At 40.0% G+C, this 17,296-nt stretch overlaps 1 protein-coding gene across 4 annotated transcripts; it reads left to right on the top strand.

The window, feature by feature from the left end:
* Positions 1-6,233: 6,233 nt before the first annotated feature.
* LOC148412892 (G patch domain-containing protein 2-like) lies at positions 6,234-16,620 on the top strand. 4 transcript variants are annotated; one of them, XM_088432525.1, is made up of 5 exons: positions 6,234-6,511; positions 7,268-7,373; positions 8,231-8,860; positions 14,326-14,387; positions 15,898-16,620. In XM_088432525.1, the coding sequence occupies exons 3-5, from the start codon at positions 8,238-8,240 to the stop codon at positions 16,026-16,028; spliced, it is 816 nt and encodes a 271-aa protein (XP_088288651.1). In that variant the 5' UTR covers positions 6,234-6,511; positions 7,268-7,373; positions 8,231-8,237; the 3' UTR covers positions 16,029-16,620. The 4 variants fall into 4 exon arrangements, with proteins under 4 accessions (XP_088288651.1, XP_088288649.1, XP_088288653.1 ...); XM_088432523.1 differs by having other exon boundaries at positions 7,263-7,373; XM_088432527.1 differs by having other exon boundaries at positions 7,263-7,373; positions 8,231-8,865; positions 15,898-15,975.
* The last annotated feature ends 676 nt before the right edge of the window (positions 16,621-17,296 follow it).

Below are 17,296 nucleotides of genomic sequence, written 5' to 3'. Positions count from 1 at the left end.
TTTGTTTTCTTTGCATCTCTTCACGCATCACACCAAATTTTAAAGTTCAATTTACCTTTGCATCAGTTCCAAGGTGCAATTTTCCAAGTGTCAGCAGAATCTCTAGTTAAATGAAAATTTAAATAGTTTCCTGAAGTGAATAGTTTTAATTTCTTTTGAACTTCTCTTTTAATTTTTCAGTTTTAACGAGCTTTTAAAACAATACATGGCAGCTGGTGATATTCTATGAAACTTCAACACCCAGAGCAGAGCCATTTGGTTTTGCTACCTAGGAGAGCTGATCAGCAGGATGGATTTGAATGTGCATCTTTAATCAAATAATAACTTCATTATGTGAATAAAGCACACCAAGGGTTGAGCTGAAGTTATCTTTAGCCGTTCCCAGTTGATTTGAGACGGGAGCTAAAATCTCTTCCGCTGATCGGCTCCCCGGTGGTCTTCATAGGTAGAAAAGCAAATGCTGTAAAAATAACCCTTAAGGAAGCATCCTGCATTTTAACTGTTTTTGATTGGATAATTTGGTCCACTTGTATTCAACCTTTTTATTTCAGACCGCATGTAAAATATTTTTACAGTCAAGTACCCGCGAACCAGCAATTACATCTAAATTTTAAGTGGTATCTTATGTCTATTTTAATTCATTATGAGTTTTCTACCAAATGCTTTCATTAATGACAATGCACATCTATGCAGAATTTCGAAACTAAAGGGAGAAAACATTTAGCAAAGGAGGCACTACATTTGGGACTAAGCTGCTTCATATTCCAATTAATATGCTCTTAATTTGAAAAGTATATGAACTGTTCCTGTCACAGCAAAGAAAGCAAATGTTTTGTCATACCTGCAGAAAAGTCTTACATATCCCCTGAAGTGCCTTGATGGATTTAGGGTAATAACGTCTTTCATTAGCAAAATGGCAAAAGCTGTTCATTTTAAGATTTCATCCTTCAAGTCAGCATAATACTTGGTCGAGGCACATGTGTCTAAGACAGTGCTGAACAGCAAAAGTTTGAGACAGAATTTAGTATAACAATTTAAACAACAGAGGTTTCAGCAAGCGTTTGACACTTTTATTTTATAGGCTTTATTCAAGCAAGCTTATACAAGAAGAGTCTAATTAGTGAAGCACAAGAGGGGAAACCAAATTACCCCTCTTGATTAATGACACACCTCATGATTGTACATGAGAAAAATCCAGAACTTCATAGAGAGAAGCAAGAAATCAGTCGGGATGAAATTGTCCGTTCTCAAATTGAGCTGTATGCCTTCTATTGTGGCTTATACAGTACAAGAAGATTTTGTGTATGATGATGATAATCAGCCACAAAAGGTGCTCATTTTGTGCTAACAGGCCCTGAATAATCAGGCAAAATGAGCAGGCTAATCAATTTACTTCGAGTGCCTTCAACGTCAGGCCTGTGGAGATGCGGTAATTTGCCCCCTCCTCCTGCTTCACTTTATTTTTCTGTCCCTTTTGAGGAATTAAAAGACGCACAACATAGTGTATAGGTTGGACATTTTGTCATTTAAATTGTAATCAGTGACACCTACGCCACACTTCCATTTTATTTATTTTTTTTATTTGACTGAAGTAAAAATCAATTTCCCTTCAAAGTTTTAACTAGGCTAAACACAATAAGCCAATTTAGTCATCTCCCCTGATAATTTTGTTAATAGCGATGTGTCACCTGAGAAAAGTTATCAGTCACCTTTGCATCTAATGTGGGACCTCAGGGTGAGTCTTTGCCTCTCATAATTACCAGGTGTTAGTGCATTTTATGATTATGATGTTTTAGTTGCTAATTATTCATGATTTGTTCTGCTAATTGAGCTAGAGGCAGACCAGTAGAACGGAAAATATTCAGGCTTTGCTTTCATATGACTACTCTTCTGACGGACTTCGTTTGTACTGCAACACAAAGTACGAGCCCCCGGCTTAACTTGATTTTGTCATCATGCTGTTTCATAATAGCAGTAATTTAGTAAACTGTATAGCAATAGACACGAAAGCAGAAGAAAATGGATACTCCACACGCAATTCAACACAACAGTCCCAATCTTTCAAGTGCATTCATATTTTTTTCTCTATAGAATACATGGACCTAATTTGCCAATACAGTGGATACAAAAAGTCTACACCTTCACAGATGGGCATTTGTTGGGGGGCCTTCAAGCACCTCTAGATTGATTACCAACACCCCTTTAATTTAAGAGATGTTTTATGCTTATGTCTCTCAAATTAGACTCACCGTAAATGTGAGAAATACATTATGTTAAAATGTATAAAATGGTTACATTTATTTTGCCTGGCCAGGAGTTCAGCACTCCTAAACCTTGGCCACAGAAATGCTCCTGTACACACCCATGTTCAAAAGGAAGGTTTTTGTGATTAACCCTTGTGCACACAAACTATGCACGGAGCATTTTTTCCTAATCTTGTAAATAGTAAATAAATAATTAATTAAATATAATATAACAATTAATGTAAATATTTAAAGTTATTTATGAATGATGGTGATGATTTTTTCTTTCAACATTCAAATTGTTCAGCGGCATAAGTTCTATTCATACATATGTAGGTTAAATTTATTAACACCCACAAATAATTGAAAAATTGTCTGGTCTGTCTTTGTAGTCTGTGACCTGGTGATGATACTTTAAGATATAGCCATTAACTGGTCTCTATCGCCACCTACTGTCTTGATGTCAAACACAAGTCAACAAATAATTTTCACTTTGCTGACATAATTTGACCGCCGCTCTATGGAATGTTGCAAAAATCCCAGGAAAATCAATGTAATAAATCCTATTCAAATGCATCTCGACAATTGCAATTAAAATGGTTTTATATGGTCCAAAATTTGGGCAATCCAGAAGGGTGGAAAAAAAAAAAAAGACGGACATTTTCACCTATGACCTGTACAACTCGATTAAAAAAAAAAAATCTAACGGACAAAAAGTAAAAACAATCAAATAATAAGATAATATATTTCCTTCAAACTACTTTAAAAACATATGCACAACTTGCTGTGTTTGTAAAAACTGCTGATTAGATCCATTTTTTTCTGTACATCAACATTCACTTCATATCTTATGCTTTTGTTGATCTTAACATTTGACGGCAGTCTTGTTCAATTACGCAAATAAACACGCAAGATTTGATATCCCTGCCAGATCACATCATTAGCATGCAAAGGGCTCCAAGATAGAAAGCTGGAGACATGCAGCATGCGCTCAACTTGAGCACCACCTCGACTTTAAAAACGACAGGGAAAGAATGATATAAACAGAAAAAAAACATCAAGAGTCCAACTCATTTTTTTCCCCCGTATGAAAGTTTCCCAAGGTCGTTTGCCGAGTGGCGTTAACACAACAGCAGCATACAAATTTGTTTCCTTGTTCTACAAGTCACGGCGCTTTGAGTCTTTAAGCGATCATTATTACCATACAAATAGACAGATCTATTTAACAAACCCCTTTTTATCTCATAACACTTATTCTTTAGTGTTGCTCCCTGAAAGGCACTGAAATGCCTCCTCCTCTTTTTGGAAAGGGAAATGGTGTGGCAGTTGATAAAGGCTCCAAGCAATAGAAGAAGCAAGGCTGACATCTTCTTAAGAGATGATAGCAGAGCCAAATCAAATAGGATGGAGCAGTCACTCTTCTCACAGATAGGTAGCTCATTTCTGCCGGCTGAGAGTTTGCATCCCAAGTGGCGCTCTGCCCAGGAAAGATAGCTCACTCTCACCACATTCATTATTTCATTCCCTGCCTCCTCTTTTCACGTCTCCGACTAGATGCTTTCGAGGTTTTAATGAGTTGCCAAATTTGCTCCAGTGTTGATGTGGATCTCGGAATTCTGATTTGGAGACAAAACGTTTAATCACAAGGGTTTTTCTGCCATTTGTTGGCGAAGAGGCAAAAATCAATTATTTCTATTAGACAATGGTGATTGCAAATGAATGGCAGCATTTTGAAACAAAGGCTCAGTGGTAGCAAAGATAAGTAACGGTCTTATCCAGACACCCCCCCACCCCCCCTTCCTCAAACATCTCCCTCCACCTCCCTCACTCCGAGGTAACGTATGTGAGGTGGCTTCATAAAATGTTCAAATAGACACCCTTTTTTAAATTGGCCGCATTCTGACATGATAGTGGTGATGATAGTCTCCCAAATCATTGCTTTTTAGGAGACAAGCCTTGTTCAACCATTGGGTCAGTTTGACACCCATTTTTAGATTATTTTCTACAAAACTGTCACAGCTGCACCCAACCAGCTCATTCTTCTTGATAAACCTATTTGACCACATTCCAGTCAATCAGCCCAATCACTACCAGGTGCAAGCTATTGCCTACCCAGCAAAAAAGCCCGTCTCTTCCTTGCAGTCCGGGCCAAATCGTATTGCTTCCCATGTCAAACCATTTTCCTCTGTTCTGGCTCTCCTGATCCTGACCCTACCTTCTCCTGCCTACCCATTCGCCTCCCGTCCTGCTTTGCCTGTCTGTGTTCGGACCTTGCCTGCCCCTGACTACGCTAATCGGTAAGAGAGCTTGCTCTGCCTGTCTGACCACGCTCCTGCCTGCTTCTCATTAGACTATTTTGTTTTTTTTTTCTGTAAAGCAACTTGGAAAGTTGGGTCAAATTGATCAAGATATTAGGTCGCTCTGTTTTTGTCCCATGATTGGATTATTTTTAACCCAACTGTTTTTAGAGGGTAGCAGTGCAGCCTGAAAGAAATAAAACCATTTTCAACGCTTCAGTATGACCACAAGTTTTTGAAAGCATATTAAATTAATCAAAATGTTATTCTTGATCTTTCAACTATTGATTAAATCAGTCCTCAAGTAATTCAAGGACCTTGATTTGAAAAAGAAATAAAATAAAAAGCTCTTGGCACTGATCCCCACTTATAAATCATGATAATCACAGCAACAATTATTAATGATCTGCATGACAGTAAAACACACGAAAAAGTGGTGAGTATGACAACTTCAAAATAAACCATACTTTACCAAATAATACATGGACATGAATGCCTCTGAATATTTTAGGTTGTTCCTGGCAGCATCTCGTGGCAACAACAATTTGCCTGACTTGTTTTTGTCATCAACCTGTCATGAACTGCTGCTGTTCCATCGCAAACAACACATTGTTTGAAATGACCTTCAATTGCCAATTAAGGGCTCTTACAGTAATTACGGAGACGTTGTATTGTTCAGGATATGTTGGCAGCTTTTACCAGTGGCACGGGCTAACCAGAGCAGTTCTATTACTTTTGAAAAGGCGGTTTAACAGACGTAAATGATGCTGACAGTCTGACACTGATGTAGTTCCTACCGATCGCTTTTTTAACAAATCAGGCTGAGTGAAACATGCTGTTTCAGTATATCCACACTTATGTGGAATTTGTCTGACAAAGAAAGAAATGTGCTACTAATCACAATTTAAATTAAAAATATTTTGATGATCAAAAAGTATAAAAGTTGTTTATTCAAGTGGAAATGTGTTATTCGGTCTGAGTTGCTTATAATTGGATTTCACCTGGCCCCCCCAAATTTTTTATTTTCATCAGAACACTTGGAAATTTGAATGTCAAAAATACTCAGCATTCTCTCGGATCATGAACTGGCTAAGTTTTTTCAAACTTTCCCAACTGCCAGGCAGAATGAGGCGAGCCTCGGACCCCACAGTACCGTCATCTGTGCACCTGAGCAGCACTTTGCAACGTCCCTCATACTCCGCGCGGGCCAATTCCAAATGCATGAATAAAAAGTAAGTTCTCTTGCCGAGGGCTCATTGAAAGGAGGAATTACACGAAAGATAAAGCACTTTGTCACCAGTGAAAGACGAGACAATGGACATTGAGGAATTGGGAAGATGGCAGAAACAATGAATATTAAGTGAGCGAGAATCTAAAGCTGCTGACTAAATTGAAACTGTATATCCTGAGGGGGAAAGCTTTCCAAATTGCTAATTAGCGCCTCTGAAAGGACTTTGCTTCTGATATGTTTGCTTGTGAAAGGCGCTGGCTTAATGAAGCAGTGGCTCAAGTTTTTTGATTTTAATACTTCCACTCTCAGGCTTTCAGGGGCTCTCTCCGGACTGCCTCCCAGGCCAGAACAATGGAGGGCCCTTGAGCCCGGCTTCCCCACAGGGCCGAGGAGAGGGGGCCCGCGACTGCGCACTGAGGGAGTAGCTCAGCCCGCTGAAATATGGCGGCGACAGATAAGGTGGCGGCAGCACATCGAGGCTCTCTCCCAGGGGCCCAAGGGGAAATTTGCAGTTATTAAGAGGAAGATGAAAGAGATTAAATGGCTTTTGTACTCATTTTCACACACTTTTCTTTTTAGATTATTTGCCTGCTCGTCGACTCAGAGATGGAAAAAGTGCTAAATTACTTTTTTCCCCCCTGTCTTCTTCCCATTCAGCAAAACTCTGGCTTTCAGAGGCAGTGAGCCATTTCCGAGGGATGTCATACATGAGTCCTGCCATTGTTTTAAAAGGTGCCGGGGTAAGAGAATTACTCTAATCTCATAATCTACAGCTAATGACACATTTTACATGGTTAGAGACTGTGTTTTACATGCATCCAGAATATTGGCCTTCTTGGTGGTGCATGAGCCACTAAAGAGTGGCAATATCCAGTCTTAATTGTGTGCCTGCTTCAGTTTTAATTTACGGTAATGTTAGGCACAACCTCATTCAGTGAAAAACTCATAAAGCTAAAAGCTCCTTATCTTCCAGAACATCTCAAATGGGTAAAATTCTGTCACGAGGCAGTCATGTACAAAAAAGAGAAAACAATCCCAGCAATAGAAGTATACAGACACATGTGGTGTGTGACATAACTTACTTTGGCGTTTGGTGCTCCGTTGAAGTCAATGATACGTTTCTTTATGAATGTTCTTTATGAATATTAGATGTATTTTCTCTTTTAAACGATGAATATGAATACTAAATGACTTGCTCGGGGCATCTGCACAAGAGGTTCTAGTGATTTGCTTGTTGCTTTTCTAAGCTAAACTAGATAAATGCAGGCTTTAGTCATTTGGTTTCAAATTTGTTTGCTCCAAAGTAAGCAAATGTATATCAGTTGTAATAACTGTTAAGTAATATGCTGTCCAACTGTTATAACAGATGATTGTGTGCCAGCCATCTTGAAAGAAGAGCGTTGCTTTATCACAATCTCATGATAGTATATATCCTCAGCACAAAAAAAAAACCTAACTGTCAAGTTGAATGTTGACATTGTTATCTTTAAGGGCAGACGTTTGCAAGCGTGCATGACAAGGACTCTACTGATTTGCTTAGCAATGCAGAATTGCATCTGGTAGTCGTGCTGAAAACACTACAAGACCAGCTGCAGTCTGATGGTGAGTACAGAAAAATATTGTCAGACATTTTACACAAACTTACCATCACATCTGTTACTGTGACTGAAAATACATTTATGAGCTTCTTAGTCAAGCAGTATGGTTGATCTGTATGCATGTTTATTCCTGAACAATTTTGTTGTGCAATATAATTCATATAGCTGCAGTCTGATGGTGAGTACAGAAAAATATTGTCAGACATTTTACACAAACTTACCATCACATCTGTTACTGTGACTGAAAATACATTTATGATCTTCTTAGTCGAGCAGTATGGTTGATCTGTATGCATGTCTATTCCTGAACAATTTTGTTGTGCAATATAATTCATATACTGCACTCTCTTTGTCGTTATTACTATTGTATTGAATAGTTACTGAAATTGCAGAAATAACTCAGTTTAGATGGGTCAACTCTCGATAGAGTCCTGCTGGTTTCAAACTTTTTCTCTTTATGGAGGAAAGTGGATACTGTGGCCATTGGGCCTTTTTTCATGTAATATGAAAGTTTTTATTTTTTTCCCCTTTTTTCTAATATCTTTTGAAAGTACTGTTTCTTAACATCATCATTTTTAATTTTATGTATCACCATTTTTAGGGGAAATCAATTTAATCCATTTTGGATTAAGGCATGTACATCACCAGGTGGTAAATTTATTCAACTATGAGCATTGAATTGTGAAAGAGAGTGAGATATTTCAACACTTTAGATTGGGTGATAATTTTTAAAAATAACGCCCATTCGTGTGGACTGATTAATGGTATAGACTTTTGAAATTATACGTATGAAATTCAGCAAAATATGGGTCTTGACTCTGATCCAAAGTCACTTATGGCTTGTCTCCTATGTGATTTCAGGATCATCATGGATGAGCTCGTGCAAGACCTGGCGTCTGCCCTGGAGCAAACCTCAGAGCAGTTCAAGGAGCTCTGGGAGGAAATGCTTCTGTGTCCACAAAACCGTAGCCGGCAGGTTCGCCAACGCAGAGGCCGCAAGCGCCGCCGTGACTCTTCACATCATCTTACCAAACCAAAACCCCGCTGGATGGAATTGTCAGAATCCAGCTTAGAAGAAGCTCCTCAAAAGTTCTATCAACACACTCGATCCACCTCGACAGTGTCGGTGGTCAACTTCAGTGACTCTGATGACAAGGCTGTCACCAATCGCTCCCTCATTCAATGCCTAAATGGAACCAGACTGCTCTCCTGGTCTGAGCCTGATTCCTTAGCTGAGAATAATCCAGGGCAGCCCCTCAAGAAGAAGAGGAAGGCCAAACACGCGTCCTCAGTCCGATCGCAGAAAAAGTTCAAGGTTCCGGGCACGGAATGGAATCGGCCATCCAGGGTGCAACGTCCGTTCGCAATGAGGAGCAATGTCATCGGGCACACTGATGGAGGCAAGCTGATGGGGAGCCGTTCCTGGAAGAAAAAGATCTTAACAGAGCCCGTGGAACACAGTGATGCTGCAGCTGAGATCGTGTCAGAAGGGTATGGTAAGATTAAAGTCTTCACATTTAAAATATCGAAGAATCATCTCCTTGTTTTGTACTTTTTCTCCTCTAAGACATACGGTTGTGTTTTAATAATGACAAAGGCGGTACCATATGTCAAAGCAGTAGTTATAGCAGTTTGATTCTACTTTATGTACTGTATTTCTAAAGCACATTTTGAAAGAAACAACCGAGTTGAACAGAGTGCTGTACAAAAACGCTCTGTTAAAAACTGTTGGGTAAAAAATAACCCGATTTGGGACAAAAATGAACTGATCCACTCTATGGGTCAACGTCAACTTTATGGATTTGGTTGGTTCAAAACAACCCATGCATTGGATTGGTCCATTTTTCACCCAAATTGTGTTATTTTCTATGTGGTTGTTTTAGATTGTTAAGTCATAGTAGCAGGTCTGTACTATTGGTCCCAAATTGGGCTATTTTTGACCCAACTGTTATTTGAGTGAAGGTTTGTTATTTGACCTACCTTTGTTGATTAAATCTATACATTAACCATAAATTTTGGGTCAGTTCTTTCTTGATCTAATTTGAGTCATTTTTGACCCAGCTGTTGTGACGATCATATTAGTAATATGATCCAGCTATCAAAGGAGATGTAAATTTGAAGCAACAGAAGTGATAAACACAAAGAGTGGGATGAAAGTTACGTAAGAGTTGAGGGGGAGAGTCCAGTCCACATTCTGGGAGCCACTATCCCTCAAAGGGTCCCCAAGCCATCAAAGGAGATGTAGAGTTGCACCAGAAATTCGTATTTTAGCTGGCCACGTCAATATTCACTCCGACCTTATCTAAACCCCTCCCGACCCCTCCGAAAAATGTATCACAATCACGCCGCTCCACTTTAAAGTATCGAGTTGACATTAAAAATGAATGATGGAGCCTCTTCATCCGCCTCTCCTATAGCTGAAATGATCACCAGGGAGGGATCCTTGATACTTGTGCCTCCCGGCATCTGCCAGCTCATTATTTCCTTTCTCCAAATATTGTCAGAAATAAATAAGTGACTTGCTAAGGTATTGATTTGTTTTGAAATGAAGGCCTTTCTCAGGCTTGATAATTAAAGGTGTGCCTGTGCCAATGTCCCAGTCTGGACTCTGTTGCGTGAATTCTATTTAGTCAAGACAAATGACCGTGGAGGTTGACATGGGATAACTTATGCGAAACATTTTCATCACACTTATTTATATTGACTGTTCACTCGAATGAGAATCTACAATCATATACATAAACATTCACTTCTGGTGAATGTGTTTTGGGTTGCTTTATTTTGCCACCTTTGTTTTCTCATAGATTATTTTTTTTCTGCATCCAACGCTGCTCTCTTTTGTTACTGTGTAGTTTTGCTAATGAAGCCTTTCTACTTTGCTCTTTCCATGTCCTGTCTTCATCTGGATCCAAATTTTGATATAAAAGGAAGCTAATCCATCCTTCCAATTTCTATAGCATTATTTCAAATAATTAGTGATTTAAATAAAACATTGACTTGCTCAAACGAGGGATGTTCTTGAATTTAGTTTGGCAAAGAGCAAACCATTCAGGTGTTACCACGGTTTGAAAAATGTGCCATTTTTTGTCTTCTGCATCCGTGGTGCAGCACCTCCTTCTCCCTCACACTTGAAAACCAGTTACTGTAATATACTCCATGTGAGATCGCAAAGCTGCGTGTGTGTCATCTCCTGTCGGCGACGACAAGTTCGTACAGTATATTTTAGTTCCATTTGGACAGACAATGACACAGGTCACTATGCATGCGTACTAAACGTCGTGTAATACTCAAGGATATTAGTTAGCCTCCAATGTGTGCCTTCTAAACCTTTCATATTCAAGTACGGGCCACAAAATATTGTCTTGTGGGCTGCAATTGGCCCACGGGCTGTGAGTCTGATACCGGTCAGACGCACTAACGTCCGATCAGGTCACTTCAGGGTGTGATTGACCTTTGTTTTCCAACCCGCAACAGTTCAAAAACAAGAGCCCTGATGCATGAAAATGGATCTGATTGGCGTACAGAAAGCAGAATGTTGAAGATCAAAATTTAGATTCACACGATTAACATGAATAATGCTTTAATTATGACCATGATTATATAATTGATTCCAGTCAATCTGTTAATCTAACACTCCTAGATAGATACAGTACTTTTATATGAAGTTTTTTTTTTTTTTTTTTTTGGTACGCAGTAATGGGACATAGCACAAGGCTTTACATCTTGCGGTTTAATTCGTTCTGACCTCCCTAGCCCCTAAACGGTACTTGTTTTCTTACTTTATGGAAAAATCAATAGCCGTCTTGACAGAAAACAGCTCCGGAGAAGAAATAAATGGGACCAGCATTGCCCGCTGTCAATCATTTCTCACTTATACAACGCCAAAGCTCTTGATTGCTGCTCAGTAGACTGCCACGCTGATGTGAGGGCCCAGCCGCCTTAATGGTTACGTCCAGGCGGAGCGGAACCGTTTGGAAGAACGCTACAAGCGATGAGGGCTTGGCAGTGGTACAACAGCAGTATTTATAATCCTACAGTGTACGCTCCATCTGATACCATTGCAAAAATGTCTTTTGAAGCGCACCGATTTCGTGGAACTCCGTTCATTCCATTAACCTTTGTTGCGCGCTCCCTTCAAACGTGCTCCTCAAGGTCACCCCTCCGACGAGCATACAGAGCAGAGCCTTCAGCCACCCAAGTGCAAGGGAAGCAGATGTCGGCAGCTCCGTTTTGGCTCCTCCGTCGGAGCGGGTGCAGCCGGCTGGGCCGCGGGGCCACCTGGCTCCCCGGCTGGCCCGCAAGTAGGCCTCACCTGTGGGTTCGGCGCCACACATGACGAGAGCTAGGGGTGACTCCCAGCTGTTTGCGTGCCTCCGTTTTGCCACGGTTCGAATTTTGGAAACTCCGCGAGGAGTTTGAGAAGCTGCGCACCGTTTGCTCAAGTTAATTTTCATAAATCTCTGAGTCTAATCCAATTACTGCAGCTCGGGGAAGGAGGGATAACCTTATAATCAGACACCCATGGAAGAGGGCATGGATTTGGGTTGCGGTGACTTGTTTGAAGAGCCCACAGATCCATTGTTATCAGCGTCGTGTTCCTTTCTGTCTGTGCTTTCACTTTTATTCCTCAGCAGAATGAGCCCAGCTCAATAAATGGCGGCTAGTCCGTAATCTCTGAGCAAACTAGTCGGCCTCTCCCAGGAGTTGAGGATTATAGCCTAATGATTAGTGCTCATCCGGATACTGTGTTTTTTGCCTTGTATCGAGACAATGGGGCCATGGGGGGTTAAGTTCAGCACCAAAACACTGAGATGCCATTTTCGTCTTTGCCCTTGCCTTTGTTGCTTTCTGGACTTAGGGCATTTCAGCTCATTAAGACTTATTTGTTTTTATGAGGCATAATCCGTTACGGAGTAATTTATAACTGATTGGCTGTCTGTGCATCCTTTTGGATATCCTCCAACTTGAGACACAGTCCAAACTGTCTTTAAATATTTGTCAGTTCCACTTTATAAGGTCAAACAGCGAAAGGAGTTTCTTTTGGTCCTTAGTAAAACGAAGAGTTCATTGCATCTGCGTTTGACTCATTGCATCCCAAAGACATATTTATATTATTTTTCAGGGTTGAAACATTCATTTTGTGGTACTTGCTGGCAGTTTTTGCCAGCATTTGGACATAGCGAACATCTATAGAAATACTCATTCAGTCCATCAAACATCGGACTAGTCTGTGAACACATTGCAGGAAGTCCATAGAATAATTTTACATTTTATTTGATCAAGTCAAATGAAAACAGCCACATGTCTGCTCAAGTCCCAGGGGTATGTGATTTTGAAGTTAACTTAATTGGCACAACACCAGAGTCTAATGAAAAGTTTGACAATGTTCAGTGTGTTGAAACATCAACCTAGAAAATATTTAGCATTAGTATTAAGGCAACCGCTGGTCCCCAGATTGACAGATGAATAAATTTGTTATAGTTTCTGGTGAATTTTCATTGGATATCTGATTGAAATTCTTGTGTTCCCATGACCATTTTTAATATGAAACCCCTATCATAAAGTACGTCTGCATGCTTTGAACCTCAGCACACCAAGCCAAAGCAAGAAAGGCTCGCTAATGGTAGCACTAATTGTGTCCTGTGTTGGTGCTGTGTGCTGGGTTCCAGCTGCCAGCCTGTGTGATGCTTCCAGAGGTGGGCTACAGATGAGCCCTGGCCTGGGGAGTCAGTCTGGAAAGGGCCAGACATGGTCCAGATTCCCTGGAGAGGCCTGCACCCGTTCACATCTGCTTCTTTTGGTGAAGATGCAGGACCATCTGTTCAGTAGGATGTGCAGACTGAACGGGCGCTTTTCCTGATCTTGTTGTTGCTGCCAGGCGTGTGCAATATGGCAATGCAATGTATCAGCACATGCAGGACCTTCAATCCTCAAGTGCTTTTCAAGGTCAGTGGTGGTGAACAACGTTTAAAATGGAATCCTGTAAAGAAGAAATCATATTGTAACTTTTAGACGTGAAAAATCATCCTGAGCTCTGGGTTGTGATATCAGTTGCTGTGGTCATGTATTTGTTACCTTTGTGATAATGGTCATGTATTTGTCACCTTTTGCCATTTTTTTTGTTTTTAGCCCTTTTGTCATAGCTCTTTTGTCACGTTATCTTCGTAGTTTCTGTCAAAGTCAAGTTTCTGAGTCTAGTTTTCGGAGTCTAGTTTTTGAGTCTAGTTTTCCTGTGGTTGCAATGGATTTTGTTTAAAGACAATCTAGTTTTCCACAAATTCTGCTCATCACTCAACAGTTACGTTAACTTTATCACTAGCTGAGCTTATTGCCCCATGACCTTGGAGTGTCTGGAGGTCACAGAGCGAGTGGTCCGAGGTGTGAGTTAAGCAGAGTCATCGGGGTTGCCCGGGGGTGCGGCGATGAGCAGTCCGGGCTACACCAAGCAGATGTTGGCCAGTTGCTGTGTGCGGAAGCAGCTTCTGCATGTGAGGGAGGGGCCGTGAATGCGTTTCACTCCGCTGTCATCCTCCACAACAGCAGCCCGATTTAGATTGGAGCTGACAGCGGAGGATATTCAATTAGATTGTGCATGTCACTCGCTGGCTCGGATCAGAGTCGCCGCTTTTGCCTTTGTGTTTGCCATCCCGGCGAGGGATCACATGGCACGCTCTGCCTTTTTGTGCCACTTCCATTTATGTCCACCTTCAGCTCCAGACTACTACTTTATTACTATTATTGATTTGCTACATGTTAAATATTGGCTTGACAGGGCACGCTCCCATTTTTTAGTTTCTATTGTTCACTTTTCAGGCGCTTTTATATTGTTTGACCCAAGAACCCGTTGGCTTTCGAAATAGAGGTTTAAAGAGAACCTCTGGCCTGTAATGTCACTGATGATAAAAAAGCAGGTCAGTGTCCCCATTCGTGCAATGTGTTTGCTCTTCTCTTTGCAGTGAAACAAGCAGTACCTGCAACAGCGACACGGACCTTTTCACCAATGATGAAGGAAGACAAGGTACTTCCTTTCATACATTTCAATCATTCCAATCAGACAAGCAATTTGAAGCGAAGCTTGCTCATTTCAAGTGCAGCAAAAGCGAGCTGTTTTGCTCCAACGGGCTGTTTGCTGGGCACCCAGGCGACTCTAATAAGACGTTGTCATGTCGTGTTAATGAGCGCTGAAGCCTTTGCTAATCTCATTAGCCGTGGTGGGGCCGGTCGGCCTCTGATTTAACAGTTGTCACTACACCTTGACTATGAGAGGCATGCTGCCTGTTCCAGCTTCTGCTGACTGACAGGTCCGAGAGGAGCCTCCTGTCTGGGGACTAAACTAGTGCCGTCTACTTATAGGAGTAATTAACTCACAAATGCACAAGGCTTTTTTGTACTTACTAACACATGGGGCCCATCTCTTTCATTGCAATCTTTTTTCCACAAGTAATGCTGGAAAAGAGATTTGAAGGAACATCTATTTTAGTAATATTGGTTTAGTAGCTCCAAAATATTGATTTGGTCCCCTGCAAAGTGTGAGGGATTCTGCAACCGGACTGGTTTTCACCAAACGTCAGCCACTCTTTCGGCTGCAATTCAAAATTTCGTTAACAGATGACCGGCGTCGCAAAATTGCATTTGCATTGGCCTATCAACATTGCCATGCAAAATCCACAGAGCTAAGCTAACAATTACTTGCAATCCTCATAAGAAAAAGTGTTATACTAATGAATGTTTTTGTATGATTGTTTAATAAACACATCATTGTTACTCTACCAATCGAAACCTTATTTTTTTAATTGAGGTGGTGTAAGAATGAAAATTAGGAAGGCTGAAACGCTGAGTGAAAAACACTAAAACGCAGGATTTTTAACAATGCAGAGTGATATGAAAAATACAAAATAAAAATATTTGATGTAAAATAATATTGACTCTTTATGAGAGTATCAGTGGGAATTATTTTTTATTTTTTTGTGTGCCGGTATGTTGAAAATAATTTCCAAAGTGAATAAGGTGAGCTTTTAGAATTCGTAATTGAGACTGAAGACTTTTTTGTGGGAACTTAATTTGGAAAAATGTAAAATTTTATTAAATCAGACTTTTTCTATTGAACATTTTGACTTTTAAATAGGGACGTCACTTTAAATAAACACAGATTTTTTGCGTATTGTAATGGTGAAAATTTTGAGTTTTTAATCACAGTTTACAAGTTGGAAATTGCTCTCTAGGTAAATTGAATGAGCTAAAAAAATTGAATTTCAATTGATAAACAATGTACATGTGTAATATTGAATATTAATTTTCAATATATATAATATGAAACTCAACCTTCTTGTGGAGAATCACATTTTTATGATTTGGACTGAAAATAATTGGAAAATATAAACATCTATGTAAGCCATTCGATGGGGTCAAATAAAACATGAATGTAGCATACTAGCAGACAAAATAAATAAATAAATAAATAAATAAATACATAAATAAGTCGCCCAATTATGCAACATCTGTCATGTTTTTCATATGTTTTTGTGCAGGTGATGATGAGCAGAGCGACTGGTACGTTGAGGGCGACTTGAAGAATTCTCGACCCAAATTTGAAGCGAGCTACCCTATCACAATACAGGAAGTGAGCACCTCTGGTGCACCATGTGAGCTTGTGCACTAATGTTTTGACTCTCTGAGAAGACTTGCTACAACCTGACTGAAAAAATCCAAAATGTAATATTGTAAAGATGGTAGAATATATACTATAGATAACTGTTTTATGTTGTTTTTAGTTTTGCATCACAACAATTTGATGTTTTTCATTTTTATTTTTGTGATTGTAGATGTAGTCCATTTTGATGACAGGTCATCTGCCCTCTGTTGAAGGCTGTCATTCATGTTCAAATTGCATCACGAATTGGGAGCAATATGAGGTTTCTCAAGTAGGATGCATTCACTCTTTCACTGCCACGCCTATGAACATCAAAGATTTATTTTTACCGTGCACATAGTGCGTATATTGTTAGATGCACTCACTCTATACGATATATTTTTGATTTAAATAATGCTTGATCTTACATCAGTTTGCAGTGCAAAAACACTTTAATTCATAGAGGAGCTGAGAAATCTTTGTCCTAATCAGAAGTGCAAACGCCACGTGTTCCCTTTCTAATTGTATCCATTTTGTTTCAGGCATGTTTATAATAGGTCTAATTCTTGATTTATGCACCTTTTCCCTAATGTATAAACATAATTGATCATTTTAAAGTCAATTAGGAGTCTTTGTCCCATTGTGCCGGGCTGCCCTATTGGCAAGTTGTCCGAAAGCTCTCCTCTTTGGCTCGTCTTGACCCTCGGCCATCCTGCACAATGTGCTGGTTGATGAGCTAGTCGAATCCTCTCTCAGCTCTATCGGAGAAGCAATTTCGTCTTTTCGAATGAGCTCGATTTATTGATGAACACAGACTTCCTTAAATGCATCCATTCCAGTAGGTGGGTCACTGTTAATTAGAGAAATCCACATTATGTTAACACCATTACTTTGTTTGTGCACTGTTTAAGTACATTTATGATCATTAACAGACACGAGGATGTTTTTACCTCTGAAGAAACAGTAGTCACATGACTTCAAGTAACCGTGACAAACAACTCTATTTTTTGGCTCTTGTGAGCGAGTGACCAAACGTAAGCTGAGAAGTGTGTGTTTCTATAACATTTTTTTCTAACTGCTTCATAATGGTACACAAATTCTTGCATGTACACACTTGCAACGCTCATGTGACCTCTATGTGAACGCCAAACGACCCAAAATGGTTCCGTTTGCGCATTGAGGACATGGTGCCGCACACAGTTGGCGTGCTTAATGTTACTCCTGCGATAAATAAGTGACCACTGTAAAACTAACACGTCCGTGTTTGTCTCTTTGTGCTTGTGAGTCACTTCTATGTT

This window comes from Hippichthys cyanospilos, chromosome 14 (assembly GCF_059441005.1).
Source record: "Hippichthys cyanospilos isolate Australia breed blue-spotted pipefish chromosome 14, RoL_Hcya_1.0, whole genome shotgun sequence".
NCBI lineage: Eukaryota > Metazoa > Chordata > Actinopteri > Syngnathiformes > Syngnathidae > Hippichthys > Hippichthys cyanospilos.
This window is presented reverse-complemented; position numbering and strand designations above follow the sequence as displayed.